The sequence below is a fragment of the Bidens hawaiensis genome, unplaced genomic scaffold (assembly GCF_021521415.1).
Source record: "Bidens hawaiensis isolate Kalapana, Puna unplaced genomic scaffold, B.hawaiensis_p1.1 tig00012729_1, whole genome shotgun sequence".
In the NCBI taxonomy this organism is placed as follows: Eukaryota; Viridiplantae; Streptophyta; class Magnoliopsida; order Asterales; family Asteraceae; genus Bidens; species Bidens hawaiensis.
Window position 1 is genome coordinate 81826 of NW_027492054.1, and position 19031 is coordinate 100856.

Sequence of the window (19031 nt, forward strand, 5' to 3'; positions counted from 1 at the left end):
GTATATGATACTAAACTAATTAACATAAATAGTTAATTTTAAAAGAAGTAAATAAAAAAAAGGTATTGATGTATTTAATATTTAAAAATTAATGTATTTAATATTTAAGTTGTTGATAACTATGATTGGTTGACTTCATGAGATTACATAATGATCAGGTTGATGATATGATTAGGTTGGCAAAGTGAAATCAGTTGAGCTCGACATAGTTGAGGTGATAAAACTGTACAAGCGAAAACATCGCTTCCGTCTTCAGGTACCGCAAAATTAAACTATTGCAACATCTCAATGTCAGTTGTGATAAACATAATAACCCACATAGGATCAACAAGATACCCTGCTTCCATTCCATCCATCGTTGTTAAGATAAAGTTTCTTGATTTTTTAGAAAGATTAATGGTGCTTTTAGCTTTTATGAATTTTCTTTCATAAGAAAAATCAAGGGTGTGTTAATTTATTTATTTAATATGCTTATATTTTGTATTCGTATCAAATGAGTTTTTACCTCTAACAAATAAGTAACTTCTTCATCTAATATGATACGAAGTTACATATAATATAAGGAAAAAGTATAATATTTATGATCTTTCTCAAAGTTGTACCAAATGTTTGTAATTTATTTATGCACACGTGTTTGCGTTATCGAATAATACATACGATAATACCTTAAAACAAAATTGAAAGAACCTCCGTCTCGTCAACTCATGATGACATGTATAGGTACAACCAAGAACGATAAACACATAACAAAGGTAGATATCGCACTGGTTCAGATGTTACAATACCGGGCTTGTATCTATGTGTATGTTAACTAACTTTATGTATATATAAATTGTTAGGAACAAAGCGGCGCAGCGGAACAACACACGAACAAGCACACACCATTATACACGTAGTAAACAGAAAATAATAATGATAAACGACACAAGAATTTTACGTGGTTCGGTCCCAGCGGGGGACCTACATCCACGGGCTGCAACTAGGTTATTTCATTGATTAGGTGCAAAGATTACAATTACATATCGGGGTTATTTATAAGATATGAACTAAGGTTAAATGCTTAATCAACAAGAAACAATAACGGGTCAAGTCCTTGTTCTTCTTATCACCAATTTGAGCCCAAGCCCAAAACTAGCTCAAAACCTTCATAAATCCTAACATAAATCATATAAAACCAAGATAGATTAGTATAGATTAGGTTTGTTGAACAAATTAAATAGATGAAAAGGAATGAAAACTATGGTGACCACTAAAATGAAAAGAAGAAAGAGTGATTATATATCGGCCATTTGACTGGTGCCACACCTTTTGTGGTTTGTGCATGCTAGTGATTAGTGAAGTGGATTCTTTGGTTGGTCAAAATATATGGGCCACTCAAAACCCTTTAATATTTTTGTTAACATATCTTCAACCATTCGTGGCATTCGTGTGTAGAAAGGTATAAGATTCTCATTTTAATATATAAAATTACATATAACATCTATATGTAGCTTGCGAAGCTAGATATTTCTGATGTACGGGTTTGACCGTATTTTAAACACGGGTTATATTAGCCGGCTTAAAACCCAATTGTTTTCTTGTGGTATTCGTATATTGATTTAGCTATTCTCACTAATTGTAGCAACTGATTATAATAAAATGGTGAGTAACTAGTCACAACATTACGCCTAAGTTTTCCGATTCAACAGTGTGTAAACTAGGGGTGTAAATGAGCTGAGCCGAGCCCCGCTCATTTTGACTTATGAGAGCCTGGGCTCGGCTTGCTAGTTGTTTTTTCAAGCATGATCTCAGCTCGTTTATTATTATTAATTAATTTTATCCATTTTTAATTATTTTTATATATTTTTTGAAAAACCTTAAACGAGCCAAAGCTCAGCTCGAGCTCATGCAGTACCTTAAACGAATCAAAGCTCGGCTCAAAAGCCCTGTTGTGAAGCGTGAACCTAATAACTCAAAGTAAAACTTAAAAATATACAAGACTCGACAAACCTAAACAAGCTTCTCATGTAAGGCTCGAGTTAGGCTCGATTACTAAACAAGCTTTATTTGAGAAACCAAAAAATTTTTTTGGCTTGTTTTGAACTTTTTATCAATTAGAATTCTCGTGAGTAGCCCCTTAGTCTAAACTAGTTATAACGATGCATTTAAACCGACTACAAAAATACATCTAATGCACATACAATGGTGCGACCAAATTTTCCTAGGAATACGTCCAAATTTATCAAATCTAAAACATGAATGAACTGGGTAATTATAATGATGCGTCCAAATAATTAAACAATCTCTCTTTAACAGACGTGTATACCTCGTCCTAAAACCACGTGCCGTATATGAACATCTCATACATCAACCTACTTGAATATTATGTTAAAACGGCCACATAAACCATCCATATAATTAACTCCGATTCTAATAATAAGTAAAGCCGGGTGAATATTAAATTACTTTTTCAAAAGAAGGAAAATAGAGACGTTACTCTAAAGGCTTGTTCCACTCCATTTAACCATTTTGTAATAAACCAAAAGCATCATCATAATATTATTATTCCTATATATACCATACACCCAACACCCTTTTCAACAATCCAACAACACTCAACAACAACAACAACAACAACAATGGTGGTCAGGATGATGAACTGGAGGCCATGGCCCCCACTCTCATCAACCAAGTTCCAAGTCACCATTGTTGTATGTTGTCTCCACGGCTTGCCGGAGGCTTCAAATTTGGGTGTTGAGGTTAATTGGAAAGGATCTGTTAAGCCGAGAAACCGGATCGCTTTCAAGCAGAGTGGTGTGAAGAGGGATTTGACGAGTGAGAAATCGTTAAATGGTGATGGGGTTGTTGAATGGAACCAAGAGTTTGAATCTGTTTGCGAATTGGTGGGGTTTAGAGACGGGTGTTTTCGTCGGTGGGACGTTGCACTCCAGGTGTTTGATGTAAGTCCTGAACTAACTTTTTGATTTTGTGAGTTATTTTAATATATTTACTGCTTGTCATATGAGAATTTAATATCTATATCTTGGTTTTATAAGTCAAATGACTGGATCAAGGGTCATAGATTTTTATTAAGCGAATAGTGATTTTAGACCGAATATGATTCGTTTTAAAGCTTTTGATGTGAATGTTTGAAGAAAGGTGAAGTTTGACCTTAGAATCTAAAGATTTAATATGAATGATCAAAAAATATGTATCTTGGTGTTAATAAATTAAGTGACTGGATCAAGTTTCTTAGGTTTTCAATACGAATGCGAATATGCGATCATTTCTTTTTCACCACATCTTTTAGCATGAATGATTAAACAAAGGTGAAGTATGACTCTAGAAGCATCTTCTTTGATAGTGGTTCATTTAGCTATGAATTTGAGGATCTAAAATTTGCATGTTAAATAATGATGTCCACTCTTAGTGTGGAGACTAATCAAAAAAGCATATTCCTTTATTTTAGTGGTAGCTTTGGGTTGTTGGGGAAATTAGTGGTTATATCTATAAGATAGTGAGTGATATGAGTTATGACATTTACTTTGAGCCTTTGTGGTGTTTACCTGATTTAATTCTCAATTTAACCTTCCATGTTATTAATATTAGGTAATAACTAATGATCCACAAAAGATTTGTTTAAGAACATAACATACCACAAAAGGATATGATGCATGATCTTGTGAATTGTGATAACCCAGATAGAAAGTGTTTAATGATTTTTGGATTATGATGTATTTTATTTAGGGCTTGAACCAAGGACCAAAAAGAGGGAATCATGTTGTTGCAACCGGATCATTGAACCTTGCTGAATTTGCTTCTGTTGAGCACCAAAAGACCCCGATTAATATTCTTCTATCGATGCCCAGTAACATAGAGTGTAGCCCTATACTCTCTGTAAGTACCATCTAAAAGTTTGTCATTAGTTTTCAATAATATCCGTTCAATTTGGTCATGATGGAGATTATTATTAATGTTTCTGAAGATAATTAACATGTCAAATATGTTTATCGAAACTAAATTATTCTAATAATAATAATCTAATTCTTTGAATACACTTGTTTTGGAGGTTGCATGCATTAAAAATACATTTTGGTTGACTTTCAACTCGTTTGAATAAGTAATTAACTTATTTATCAATATGCCAAAGTTTGTGTCTCATATAGGTTACAAGAACTTTACTGTTAGTAATAATCTGATTTTAGAATAAAGTGATTTAGGAGGTCAAAAACTAAATTATTCTGATAATAGTCTATTTTTTTTAATAAACTTATTCAAGGTTTCATGCATTAAACATACATTTTGGGCGACTTTCAACCCATTTAAATATATTGACCTGAAACACATTTAGGCCAAAATTATTAAACTTTATGTGTAAAATTAGTGGTCAGGTGTTGATTTTCAACCCATTTGACCCGTTTCTTTTCATCTGTTTTTTTTATTTTACCTTGTTTGACCCAATAGAGATATAACATGACTCGTTTGAACCGCAGGTATCACTCAGCCTTGTAGAAATAAAGAATACACACAACATCACAGAACTAGCTGGTTTAAAGAAAACCAAAATCTTTAAAGTAATTATGTCTAAAAGCCGGGCCAAAAAAGCATGCCATGAAGAAGAGGGTAGTTTTGGAAAAAGCTCAGTCAAAACTGACAGTTCAGATTACCCGTTTAACTCAGACTCGTATGATGGATCAGATGGAATTGATTCTGAAGAAATCGATGATTCAGATTCCAATGTTAAAATCTCGTTCGGGTATGAAACTTTGGCTTATGCGAATCATGCAGGTGGGCTATTGGATTTTAAGTCAAATGGGGGTCAAGGCGAGGATATGATATGTTTTCAAAGTCATAGTAAAACAAAAATGTCAGATGATTTGGGTGAGTTTGTATCAGTTGACCGATCCGAAAGTCAAAGTTCCAAAAGAGGCATATTTCCATGGAGAAAAAGGAAATTGAGTTTTAGGTCTTCTAAAGTCAAAGGAGAGCCTCTTTTGAAAAGGGGTGGTGGTGAAGGTGGAGATGATATCGACTTTGACCGCCGAATGTTGAGCTCATCAGACGAGTCGTCACATGGGGTAATTTTTCTCATTTTATTTAGAATCTCATAGACTAGTTGATTCAGATTATACTTTATAGCGGGTCAATGGGTCTGGCAGGTCAAAAGTCAACCAAAGTCTAAGTCAAATTTCAAAATGCATAAAACCTTCCAAAATGTTTTATTCCAAATCAAAAAAAAACTTTAAAAATCAAAAAACTGTATTTAATGATTAAGTATCAATAAAACTTTAAATATAAAAAAGAAAACTACAAATTGTGGACAAAAGTTGTTTAGGGCCAAACCGACCAGGCGACCAGTACTAATAGTGCATATTTAATGCATAAATTATTGGAAAATCGAAATAATATAATCTAATTATTAAAAAAACCTAAAAATCATGGACAAAAAATGTTTAGGGCCAACCCAACCCGTACTAATAGTGCATATTTAATGCATAAAATGCTTGAAAACTGAAATAATATAACCTAATTATTAAAAAAAACTAAAAATCATGGACATAAGATGTTTAGGGCCAACTCCAACGGTACTAACAGTACTACTAACAGTACATATTTAATGCATAAACTGTTTGAAAAACTGAAATAATACAATCTAAAAAATCATGGACAAAAAATGTTTAGGGCCAACCTGACCCGTACTAATAGTGCATATTTAATGCATTAACTGTTTGAATAACTGAAATAATATAACCTAATTATTTAAAAGAAAAACTAATAATTTTTGACAAATAATGTTTCAGACCCATACTAAAATTATCTCTTGGCACTCATTTTCATCTATATTCTCTTTATTAATATTTTTTTTTCATTAAAATGGCAGTGGCACAGAAGTGATGACGGGTCAACAACAAGTAGGTCTTCAATATCTGAATTTGGAGACGATAATTTCATCATAGGCACATGGGAAAACAAGGAAATAATAAACCGAGAAGGGAATATGAAACTTGCAACTCAAGTTTTCTTTGCTTCAATTGACCAAAGAAGTGAAAAAGCATGTGGTGAAAGTGCATGCACTTCATTAGTTGTTACAATTGCAAACTGGCTTCAAAATAACCATCACCAACTGCCAATAAAATCAGAACTCGACACCTTGATTCGCCAAGGCTCATTAGAGTGGAGAAACATGTGCCAAAACGAAGATTATAAAAAACGATTCCCAGATAAACATTTTGACCTTGAAACTGTTCTTGAATCCAAAACTCGTAATCTTGAAGTCATACCCGAAAAATCATTCGTTGGGTTTTTTCAACTTGAAGATGGTGGTTTTGACTTTTTGAACGGGGCCATGTCGTTTGACAACATATGGGATGAGATAAGTCAAACTGAGTCAAACTGCGACATAGAGCCTGTGGTTTATATTGTTAGTTGGAATGATCATTTTTTTATAATGAAAGTTGAAAAAGATGCTTATTATATTATTGATACATTAGGAGAGAGGTTGTATGAGGGATGTCGTCAAGCGTATGTGTTGAGGTTTGACCAAGATACCAGGATTGAAGAAAAGTCGAATGAGAGAGAGTTGACTGTGTACAAAGGTAAAGATTCATGTAAAGAGTATATTAAGAGGTTTTTAGCTGCAATCCCATTAAGAGAACTGCAGGCGGATGTGAAGAAAGGGCTGCTGTCAGCGTCGAGTCCAGTTGTTCATCATAAGTTGCAAATAGAGTTTCATCACACCAAGTGTTTGCAGCTTGTGACTGGTGAGTTAGCTTTATGATAATGACAATAATAACACTTTTAGATTGTTATTATGTTATATGTATATGCATGTATGTACACGTACACGTATGTGCGCATGTATGTTTTGGTATACTTACAATGTATTTCCTTTTTGGCCCTTATAATGTAAAATGACCCGATAACAAGGTATTAATGTTATTACTATTATATGTTTTTGATTATTTATATTGTTTGGTTCGGAAACCCATAACCCACCTACGCTGCACAACCAAGTCTATTATCATGATTTGTCATCTGAGCTTAAAATTTTGGGTCAGAAAAGGCCTAAACTTTTTTGTAAATTTATAATTGATTGATTGTTAAATATTCAAGCTGAAAGATTGGGATTGCACTAATTATTCAATCCTTATAAACTACATAAATTCAAAACTAAAAGAAAATCCATAAATTCGGTTTTTTCGGTTTAATGCATACGTGAGAGTCGAATCAAAGAATAAGTAGACTTATTATGTAATTGCTAAATAATACTCTCACAACTATGTATGTAATTTTCATTTAATTACCTAAAGTAAAATATTGTAACAGTCAAGTAACATTTTCGTCTTTACAAGCCAGTTTGTTAATTGTTTATGAGCTAAGGAACAAGATACAAATAAACCAGTCAATCAGGAAACAAACTTTATATACAGTCAACTTTTAAAACTTACATTTTAATGCAAAAGATATAAAGTTTGAAAATTTATTCATATTAGAAGGTATATTTATTTGTTCACTACTTTACAAGGTAAACATTAAAAGTTACTTACATCAACAAGTAAACAAGAAAGTTTTAAAAAGTCAAATTCATAAGATAATGGATATGTTTTCATACAAACCAAAGGGTATTTTGGCCTAGCGGTATCAAGAGGTTGGATAATGTTGCCTTTCCAAGAGGTGATGTATCAAGATCCGTAGTTTTATACCAAGGCTCAATTATCATAAACAAAATTATGGAAATATCGCGTGCGCGCGAGTGTATACACATACGATGTGCCCATAATTTTGTTTATGATAATTGAGCCTTATACATATGTTCTTACAGAAACTTAAATGCAAAGTGTTACTCAATCGACCGAGCAACCCGACCTGACCCGACCCGTTTCTACGTACTAAAGTGAACCGAGTGTTACTAAACGTGCCACTAAGTATAATTCATTAATTTGTCATGTTTTAGTTTGTGGGCCTAAAGGTACGGGTGTATTAATCTTAAATCCTTGAGTGATCCAGTCCGTTTGTATGTTTGTTTATATTGCTCCGTACAATATAGGCCAAGTTTTAAGCCCAAATGCATTGGGCTGCCCTCATTGATTGATGAGTTGAAAAAAAAAAGACAAATTTGAACACCTTTTCTAATTTCAATATATGTTCATAAACTCTTTGATCATTGGTTTCTTGTAACTAAACATACTCTTACATTTTATTTGTAAGTAAACAAAACCATACATACCATGAAATAGCGAGCTTATTGATTTCCTTCTGCAAGAATCTCTTATATCGTTATCGGTTAGATACCATGATAACGATCGATGTCTTAGAGATTTGTCTAAACTTTATTGTTTTATTGATTTGTGATACATAATCGCGCGCTTATTGATTTTCGTCTGCAAGAATCTATTATATCGTTATCAGTTACATACCCTGATAACAATCGATGTGTTAGAGATTAATCTAGACTTGATTGTTTTGTGATAATTACAATAATCACAAATAAACCTATTTATAATATATAAAACAACCGGTACTACATCAACACCAATCCTTATTATACTAAACTAGAAGAAAACCAAATCAAAACCCCTTAGGTTTTGTAAGTACGGCAATCAACCCCTCGTAGAGTCTTAGTTACACAGGATTACTAGCACACGCTTATGAGGATTAGAACATTGACAGTCGGAATAAATCAGAGGTTTGAGCAATAAAATTATTCTTATATATTTGTTCATCTTTCCAAGGACTAATATTTTGATATTCATGTTGAATCTAATGGCGAACAATTATTTTTGGTATTAATATAGTCCCATATGAGATAAACCAACTGAATTTAAACAAACCTCCCAAAACCCATGAAAATCAGAGCAAAATCGATGGAAACACACCATTAATTATATTTGCCTCCTTTTGTTGAAAACCTGTTTTCAAGACATTTCTATCTCGTTTGTTAAGACTAGACCAACATCTTAAAACCGGCCGTTTAAAATATTGTCAATTAATTATTTTTTTTATTATCATTATTTTTTGTTTGGGGTTGGGTTGGGTTATTTACTTATTTACAAAAACCAAATAAGAAGCTAGCTAGCATGGGGAGCGGAGCACATGATAGAAAAAGCTACAAGCTCTATTCACTTTACTGCTTTTCTTTTTATCTCATTGCTGAAAAACAATGACCAAATAATTATTAAAAGCATCATCATCATCATAACATGATATCCAAGATCTGATAAAAAACATTCTTCTTTCAACTTTTGTCTTTCACTCCCTTTTTGACTGGTCTTCTACATATACATACATATATATGCTAATGTTACCCCAACATTCTACACACAACATACCCCACATTTATCTTTAAATCATCATCAGCCCTTCGATCTCTCAAAATCATAAAATGCCAAATCATGAAAAACTAAAGATAGATATGATTCATGTTGTCTGAGCTTCAAATGAAAGATTCTATTAAAGACATCTGGGTGGGTACTACTGGTAACAGATCCAAGACAACCTTGCCCTTACTTTCATGCAAAATTAAGAATCATATATATTTTTAGAAAGAAACAACCTTTATATATTATTAGAAGATGTTTCCTTTTACTAATTCACATCAAAAGCTGCTGTGTTCCCTTGTACATTATGCACTGGAAGTCATACATTGATTTGGAGTTTGGTTTTTTGGTTTTAGAAAAGGGTAATTAACCTTTTCTTTTATGAAAGAAAAAACTTGCTAGCTAAGAAGCAAAAGATTTAATTGGAAACTTCATGCTATTCTTTTGCAGAATGCCACATTTCTTTCTCTAGTATGTAAGCATGACAAATACAAGTAGCCGGTTAAATATATAACTGGTTCGGTTAAAAAGGTTGATTTTAATAAATATCAATTTAGTTTAGGTCATAAGAGGTTGTGACCAAAATGGATCAATTTAGGAAAAAAAAACTACAGAAATGGGTTCTCTCGCAATATTTGCTTTTATTGAAGCTATAGTGGCGGCATCAGATTTTTTTTTCTGGGGGGGGGGGGTTTCTTATTGGTTAAAGGAAATTCTAAGGTAGTATTTGGGATGATTGTCATTGATGGATAAGTAGATTCTCATATTGGTTTTGATATTCACCACTTGTCTCAAACAAGACAAAGAAACAAGTATCTTATTATTACTTTTTTATAGATATTCACAAATCACAATATATTTCCTATGGTAACCAAGTTCATAAATTATGGCCAACAAACATCACGAGCCGACCAAACACGTATATTTCGCGTGTTCATCTCTGTTCTTATTTTTTCTTGCTGTATTGTTTGTGTCCCTAGCTAGCTTGTATTTCTTTAGCTTTGTATTACAACATCTAAAGAGAGTACAGAAATGAGTTTCAGATGAAAACACCTAATGGAATACTTCGCATTAAACTACCCTTAAAAGGAGTTGTGTTTTTGCTTTTCTTCTTTCCCCCTTTTCTTTGTTCTTCAATATTATCTTTTTTCCTGTCAGCAATGATGGCTATCCATATCTATATTATTATGAATTCATCTCTTATATATATTTTTAATGTCATTGAAGTTATCTCCTCAACCATTGATTGATAGGATGAGTACATTAATTTATGATTAGGATGATTAGGTATAAGGCTGTCCAAACCGCTCGTCGCTCGAACTCGCTCGCCGCTCGCTCGGAAATTGCTTGAAAAATGCTCGCCCGCTTTTTCGCTCGATTGAAAACGAGCCGCTCTGCTCGGTTCGGTTTATAAACGAGCCAAACAACGAGCAAAGGTCTGCTCGGTTCGGTTCGGTTCGGCTCGAATATTTTTAATTTATTTCATATATAATTATATATAAACAAATATATAAATATATAGACAAAACACATAAATATAATCTTACAATTATTTTTACCCCTTTAAATTTTTCATATTTCGTCAATTTTATAGTTTTATTTGTTCGATTTAAGTTTTTACAATACTAGAAGTTTGTTTACATGATTATTATATCTCACTTCAAACTTATTTTTAATAAAAACTTGCAATATATTGCACGTTTTTCTAAAAACTACTAATTTATTTATAATATATATTATTTATAACCTTTAAATTTGTTTCTTATTGAAAATTTTAATATGAAAAAGAAATAAATAATGCTCGAAATCGCTCGATGTTCGATCGAAAAATGCTCGATTCGATTTTGGCTCGTTTCGGTTTTCGCTCGGTTCGAATTTCAGCCGCTCGATTCGGTTCGGTTGTAAACGCGCCAAGCAACGAGCAAGCCTTCGCTCGGTTCGGCTCGGCTCGTGAGCAGCCCTAATTAGGTCAATCATATCTCTATGATAATTGATAAACATGTATCCCATGGTAGGTAGAAGTGCATGCTTTCTTTTTTATTCTGTTAATACTTTTTTTTTGAACTGTGACTATATTAAAATCACGGCAGACCGCTGAAAAGGACTACAACAAACACCGACTGAATTACATGAGATTAAAGGAACACCAATATACCCAAGAGACCCGTTTAAGTTTCGGTCTATTACAATATCAGAGGAACCCCAAGACCTTAACATCCTCAATAATTTCTTCTACGATAACCGGTTTGTCTTCATAGATCAACTCGTTCCTAGCTTTCCAAATTCTCCAACAAGCAATGAAAATAATACCTTGGAACACTTCTTTTTTCACCAGAGACAAAGAAACAATGTTGTGAAGTTCCACCAAATCTCTAATGGAAAAGCCAAAAAACCGATGAACTTTGCACCACGACACCCAACTCCACACCTTGTACGCTACACTGCAACCAGCAAAAAGGTGATCAACCGTCTCCTTAGTTGAATCACAAAGCCGACAAATATCCGAGTACATCATAATGTTCCTATTTTGAAGAGCCTCCAGAGTAGGGATAGGATCCAAAACGGCTCTCCAAATGAAAATTTGGCATTTCCTCGGAATCCATTTAGACCGATCAAGCACGTATCTGTTACACACATCCCGATCCTCCACAATTAATCTTCTCACAACAGCCACTGAAAAATCTTTTCCAATGTCCCCTCTCCAAACCCATTGATCAGCTCCTCCAAACCTGAGAGCCACACCCAACAGGCCAAAAGGCTCCTCCCATTCTAAAAGCTCCTCCTCCGAAGTTGGTTGTTTTCTCCATTCCCACATCCACTCAATCAAGGAACCAATCTTTTTAACCCTCTCATTCACAACAAACAGTTTATATTTTTTCAACTTGAATAACTTTGGAAATAAGTCTTTTAACGGGCCTCGATTATGCCACCAATCTAACCAAAATCTTATGGTTAACACTTAATGTGTTACAAATATTGAATCACTACATTTATACAATAATAATTTAAAATTTTGAATACTACAATTTGTTAATTTAAAGCATGCGAATATAATCTGAAGAATTTCAACCGGTTTGATCTGCGAAACCAGTTTGATCATTAAATTAAGATTCATGATCGCTCATTCGTATATTAAAGAGTCAAAATTACCGCTATAGTTTGTATATTTTCGTCGATGCATTGTAGAGATAAATTTGACGAGTTACCCTTGGTTCCTTCTAAAATTACCGAAATATTTGAAATGACCTTAATTATAGTCCAGTGACAAATCAAGTCATCAATGTTATTTGTGGTTTCACATATGGTAAACCAAACTTAGAGAAATATGCAAAGATTTAAAGCTGTGAGAACACATTTTGTGAAGCAAAAGAAGATTTGCTCAAAGTGTTTTCACATTTAATTAGCAGTCTCTTGATAAGATTGATGACATTGACTATTAGCCTATGATATTTAGGGATAATATCTAGTTTTTGTTATTAATTGACCAAAAACATTGTACCACATTTAAAATGGTAAAAAGTCTTATAAGAGTATAAGACATACATTGTTTTTGAAGATGGCATGCAAATGAACACACAATATATCCTGCATTGTGGAAAAAGTAAGTTCCTAATGACTAGCTAGTGAAATGAGTGATTACCTAATATTATCCTGATTAATAGACTTGATTTTAATAGTCAAGTGACATCTTAATTAATGTGATTTATTATAATGGGTGTTGAGTGGTGGTGTTTGGTTTGTGTTTATAAATAATTTAAGGGTTAGTGGGGAACTGTATAATCGATCGGTTTTAAGGCTACAAAGTGGGAAAGTAGCTATGCATAAATCTTTAATATATATCAAAATATGTGATATATTCAAACATAAACAATTTAATAAGACTTAACATAATGGTACACATAACTTGTTACACTTAAGATTGTAATATAGTTCAATTTGCTTGAACATGACTGAGATTATCAAATATTTTGAAACGGATTCTCATATAATTAAAGTGTACATGTCAACAGCAACACAAGAAATGTGAGAAGCAATATCCATGCATGAAACTAAAACATGAACACAAACATTACAAAATATAAGAAACAAGATTATAAAAACAGTTGTTAGCTAATGAACTCATATTTTTATCACAAGACTCTAAAACCCTATTTCAAACTACAACCCTAATATATAAAGAAAAACTTATTACAACATCTGGAGTTTGAAAATGACTTGGTTATCAACTGAATCCAAAATGCCAATATCAAAAACCGATTCATGATCTTCATGTGAACTCTTATGATTTTGTGTAGCAATATTCAAATCCAAACTGATCATAGGTTCTTTATCATCAATATCCTCAAAAGTTTCTTGTCCTTCATTTTCGTTGTACTTTCGCCTTGAGCTTGGAGAACAAACCCTCGAGATCGAACTGCAACTTTCACAGCTGAAAATAACAATGGCATCATTGAGAAGAACCGTCTCGCCACCACTTAGTGTGATTCTTCCATTCTTGATTATTTTCTTGATTCCCATTTGGGATTGGTAATCAACTTGCTCAACATCTTCCATGAAGAACACACGGTTTGTGTTTTCTTGCACAGCTTCAATGAATCTTTCAAGATAACTCTGGCCATGTTCGTCTCGAGCGCGCTTGTTACTAACAAATTCTTGCTCATCATCGTCTGTAGAATCCGCTCGTGTTGCTGAAAACCTGCTCAACCCCATCTGGACAAAGTTTTCTCTTGATCCAAATACAACTTTTGCCAACTCTCTTGCAATCTTTTCTTTCCCATGGTTATCAGCACCTAAGAAAGACAACCATGTTTCTTCTTTACCTTGTCTTCCCATTTTACCAGACCTGCATTGGAGGATTGTGCTTACTATTTCCGGAATGATCTCTCTTTGCCATGGCACAACTCTCTCCAACGCATTGCTTAGAATTGTTACATTCTCAGAGTTCATTTCTTTGAACTTATGCATGTAGTATTGATGATCATTATCCTGATCACTAGCTTCACTACAAGAAGCTGAATTTGGACTAGAATTTGGATTCGATAAGAGTTCCGGCATGAGGGTTTTCTGATTGGACTCTTCATCATAACATTCGCCGCCCATGAAAAACTGATGTTCTTTAGGGATGTTGGATTCTAAAACTACTGGCCAAGTGAGATGTTGGTGATCAAGTGAACTACTCCATTTCTTGCAAAGATTCCCAACATTTTCACATTCCTGCACAACACATTAAGTTACCATATTGCTTTAGATCACTGCTATACTATTAGTTAGCGAGGGGTTTTAACGATATATATTATATGATTACGTACAAGAGCCTAACTAACCTGATCATTGTTGGTTTGTTTTGTGTTTTCTTCATTATATTGTTGCAGCCATGAAGGCATAGCGGACGCATGGGTGGCAATAAACTCACTGGTTCGAGTCTCTCGCATTAAGTTAACCGAACACTCCCCAAAACAAGAGAGCAAGTTCTTCTCATTTTCTGAATCTTTACTGCTAATGAAACAAAATCCATAATGAATACAAGTTTTTTAGCATGAAAACATAATATTTAAGGAAAAAAGTATATAAATAAGTTGAAGTCTTTAGTCTTTACCTTTCAAGATTGAGAGTGAGGTCCAAATTAGTAGCAATAGGAAGTGCAAGAGGACAAAGATCCCATAGATTTTCAAGTGAAGGGTGACCTGTTTTGCACCTCATGTATGTTTGAGAACTGGCTATTCCCATCAACCACACCTTCCCAGTATCAACACCAAACACGAGTCCACTAAGCTCCATGATCAGATGTTCCATTGGAGAATGGTAGTAGCATCCCTTGCGCTTTTGCTCGCTGTTCTCCGACCAGAAATTTGAAATCCATTTTAGATCACCTAAATACAATATCACTCCTCTACCAACAAAGCTTTTTACTAGACACTTAATTTGCCTGATTTTATCTTCAACATCTTCCATTGAAATATGATTTAGTGAGTGTAAAGGAAGGCTTACAAACTGCATGAACCTCAAATTCATGTTGTTTATGGTTTCAAATTTCTCGATAACTCCTTTAACTATAGCATCAGCACTAGTTAAACACTCTCTTACAACAACAATATTCTTTCTCTTCTTATTCGTCATCATTTCTATAACACTCATGACATCTTCATCTTGGGCTTTGGCTAAAGGTAATTTGGGCTTGATGTTCTCTTTTGATTGAAAGAAATTGACGGGATTCGGGGAAGAGACCGATATCTCCATTTGTTCGATGTTGTTTTTGACTTGGGCGCTAGAAAAACCGGCTTCTCGCATCACTCTACTCACACTAGGATCATCTAAGATGGATATAACAAGTTGTTCTATTTCTACTTTAAGAGCTAAAATGGGTTGATGTTGGTTTTCAATCGAACCACGTCGTTGGTGAGCTTGAGCGCGCTTGAAGGCCGCGACCAAAGCGTTGGAAAGAGAAGGGTGGTGAGATTGATTAGGGGTTAACATGATAGGGCTCGATTGTGACGTAGGGAGGCGGTTTAGGGCCACATTGAAACAAAGCTCAAGAGCTTTACAATGAAGAGGATGAGAATTTGGTTGCAAACAAGCCTTCCTGAAAAGACTTGTTGGCGATGCCAGCATCGCACTGGCAACATGCAATGGCGTAACCTGAGAATGGCCACGCCGTCTAGCAAGGCCAAGAGCTAGCTTCACGACGTTTGCAGCTTCGGGTGTTAGTGTGTGTTGGATGGTGTAGGTTCCAGCCCTCATGGTTCACTAGGGTTTTTTTTTTAGATTTATGAAAATATGATACTTAATTTCTAAAATATGGTTATATGATCATGTGGTTTATTTTGGAAGTTGATGTGTTTGCTGCATTGGCAAGTATGGTATGAGGTTTATAAGAAGGGGAGTAAAGAAGTAGTGTGAATCAAGTGTGGCTTTTATGCTTTTCTTGTAGTTGTTAGTTTTGTATGTGAAAGTGGAATGCATGTGAAGCAAAGCAATTATTTGTCATAAAAAGACTAATTCTTCCTTTAAACACTATTGTAAACTGGATTATAACGACAGTTTTTCTATCTTTATCTTCTACTCTTTTTTTTCCTCATTGTTTTTTGTTTCTTTAGGATTGTTTTACCTTAATCAATGAACTAGCTATAATCAGAAATCGATATTATATTTATTTTTAATACATCAAAAGACTTTTGATTAACTACTAAATTCGGATATTATAGTTTTATTTTCTTTTAATGACCAACAAAGCACACCAGCGATCGCGGATAGCACTAGTGACCCGGCCCGCAACCAATTCCATGAGAAACTCACCGTCTGAAGGCCGACTATGATAAAACCACTGCACACACTCAACATTTTTGTAATAAACAAGACACGAACCGGCTATATCCTTCAGAGAAAGTCATCAGGGTATCGGTAGAGCAGTGTTCCTCTACTAATTAGGATGTTATAGTAACTTTTATTTTATTTTTCTGTGTATATATTTGTTACAATAATTGTTATTATTCTTGTCTTTTGCTTTTTTCCAATTATTTTCTCTCCACTTTATCTCTCTCATCAAACCAGAAAGGTGAAAGTACATAGAAAATAATGGAAGTTGGACTGCTTTAGACTGATAATGTGAAGTTATAGATCCAAGACAATAGCTTCCTCTACTTTCAAGCAAAAGATCATGTAAATAAATAAAATAAATTAAAAGGAAATGGGCAAGCTTTATCTGGATAGTGACCATATTTAAAAGGGTGTGATATGTAATTTTCTTTATCTAAAGAGTAAAGACTGCCTGCAAAAGCTACAAGCTGTGGAAACTTTGTCCCCCCTAAACTATCTTTATTTTGCAAAATGCCACCCTTCACTTTCTCTTTTTTCAAAAGCTTTGTGGTATAGAAGCTTGTCTTGGTTATAGATTCTATGCCGATCAACGAGAAAGGAACAAAAGCGGAATTGCCTTTAACACAACTAATTTATTTACCCACCACTTGGATATCAATATTTGAAAATATACATAATATAAAAATAACTAAAATTATGTACCATTAGTTGTATATAGCTTATTCGTCAAATGGTAACGCCGGTTCAAGTCTTGTAGTGGACACAATTAGTGTAATAATTTACCGTCCAAAAAGAAAAATAGTTGCATGCAAGTAAATACAAGTTAAATATGACATAATACCGTTCTTTTTCTTCTTGCGATTTAATCTCTCATAATACTAATACAAGATTTAAGACAAATATATAAATGTCTAAAAACTAAAAAGGTTATATTTTCTATTGTGATTTTTGTTTATAAATATGATATTGTATCGAGTTTTAAAAAGATGTATCGAAAATATGCCTAAACGGTTTGTTACAAGTAAAGCTTGAAGTATATTTTTTATATAAAAGTATAAAACTATGTGTACACATGTAATTAAATTATATGTATTTTTCAAAATGTTACAACCATACACTAGTTTGGTGTAAAGTCAAAGATGTATGACTCTCAATTAAAATGTTGTCAATTCTGGTCCCATTTAAAACATGCTGAAAATATTAGATGTTCAAAATAAAAATAAAACACAAAAAATAAACTACACACTAGTCACTAGTTACCTTACCTTCATAAAATAATTATAAAAGGTCTAAAATTAAAAATAAATTGTTTATTCATGGCTTACAAGTGTAAAAGTATATCTTTATAGATAAATTCTTTATTAGCTTTAATTTTATGGTTGTAATGATAACCAAATAAATCATGGATCATCTTTTTATCAAACGGCTATATAAATTATTCTATGATTGGAGAACCTTTAGCCATTGATGTTAGTTCCTCAATCATTGGTTCTGGTTTTATGCCAATTTAAATTTATTTGTTCTAGTTTTGATGTCAATTTAAATTTATAAGTGGGAGGAGACACCCTCGGGTACCCCTTTCGTGTGGGCTAACGCGCGCGGCTACCTTGCTGCCACATATGCGGGTACCATAATCGGGTAGTGGCCACATGCGGTAGTTATCCGTGAAAGAATAGGAGATAGATAAATGCATTTGTGTGTGGATGAGGATAGAGATGAATAAATTTGATGTGACACTCGAGTTGTGGCATTGTTCACAAGAAGCACCCCAGCTTCCCTAACAAATCAAAGAATTTTAATCCAAAATATTTAATAAGGCACTATATTATTTTTGCTTATATTCTTAAAATATAAGAGAGATTCAAAGCGTTTTAATTTCATCATTTCATTTAAATCGAGATAAAAGTAACAAACATACACACACAAGCTTTTGGTCAAATAAAAATAGAATTAGAGTATGAAGCGTGCGAAATCTTTAAAACAGACAGTGGCAAAATTATAAATAAATAATCGATCAATTGAAGCTTACGAATCAAACTAATTGATCAAATGAAGCTTGCAAATCGGGCTTTCTGTAAACAACACAAAATTGAGATAACATAGTGTGAAGCCATGATTTTCTGCAATGGTTTTCATGTGAAATCAATTGAATTGGTCAACTGAAATATCGAATCATGACCAATTTAAATAACAAAGCTCGATAAATTGAAATTGCACATCGTGATTTCTTCATTCGTACTCCCTTCGTCCCATTAAAAGTTCCATATTTCATTTTTTGTTTGTCCCATTACAAATGTCCGCTTTCAAAATTTATTAGTCAATTTTCAAGTTCATTCTTAAACACACACACCTAACATTAATAAACAATATTGATGGTCCTAATTTCCTTATCATTCGGTAAGCAAAAATAAAATTATTCAG

General features: G+C 33.5%; 3 protein-coding genes across 4 annotated transcripts; 1 reads left to right on the forward strand and 2 right to left on the reverse strand.

The window, feature by feature from the left end:
• The first annotated feature begins 2589 nt into the window (after positions 1-2589).
• On the forward strand, positions 2590-7003 carry LOC143542001 (uncharacterized). Its single transcript, XM_077034673.1, has 4 exons — positions 2590-2939; positions 3727-3876; positions 4473-5057; positions 5861-7003. Exons 1-4 carry the CDS (start codon positions 2619-2621, stop codon positions 6755-6757), a joined length of 1953 nt encoding a protein of 650 aa, XP_076890788.1. The 5' UTR covers positions 2590-2618; the 3' UTR covers positions 6758-7003.
• Positions 7004-11487: 4484 nt separating this feature from the next.
• On the reverse strand, positions 11488-12111 carry LOC143541995 (uncharacterized). The gene has a single exon (XM_077034663.1). The coding sequence runs from the start codon at positions 12109-12111 to the stop codon at positions 11488-11490; it is 624 nt and encodes a 207-aa protein (XP_076890778.1).
• Positions 12112-13420: 1309 nt separating this feature from the next.
• On the reverse strand, positions 13421-16439 carry LOC143542002 (protein SMAX1-LIKE 3-like). Of its 2 annotated transcripts, none has more exons than XM_077034675.1 (3): positions 14893-16439; positions 14621-14789; positions 13421-14510 (listed from the first exon to the last, which is right to left on the reverse strand). In XM_077034675.1, exons 1-3 carry the CDS (start codon positions 16032-16034, stop codon positions 13485-13487), a joined length of 2337 nt encoding a protein of 778 aa, XP_076890790.1. In that variant the 5' UTR covers positions 16035-16439; the 3' UTR covers positions 13421-13484. The 2 variants fall into 2 exon arrangements, with proteins under 2 accessions (XP_076890790.1, XP_076890789.1); XM_077034674.1 differs by having other exon boundaries at positions 14621-14792.
• Between the last annotated feature and the right edge of the window lie 2592 nt (positions 16440-19031).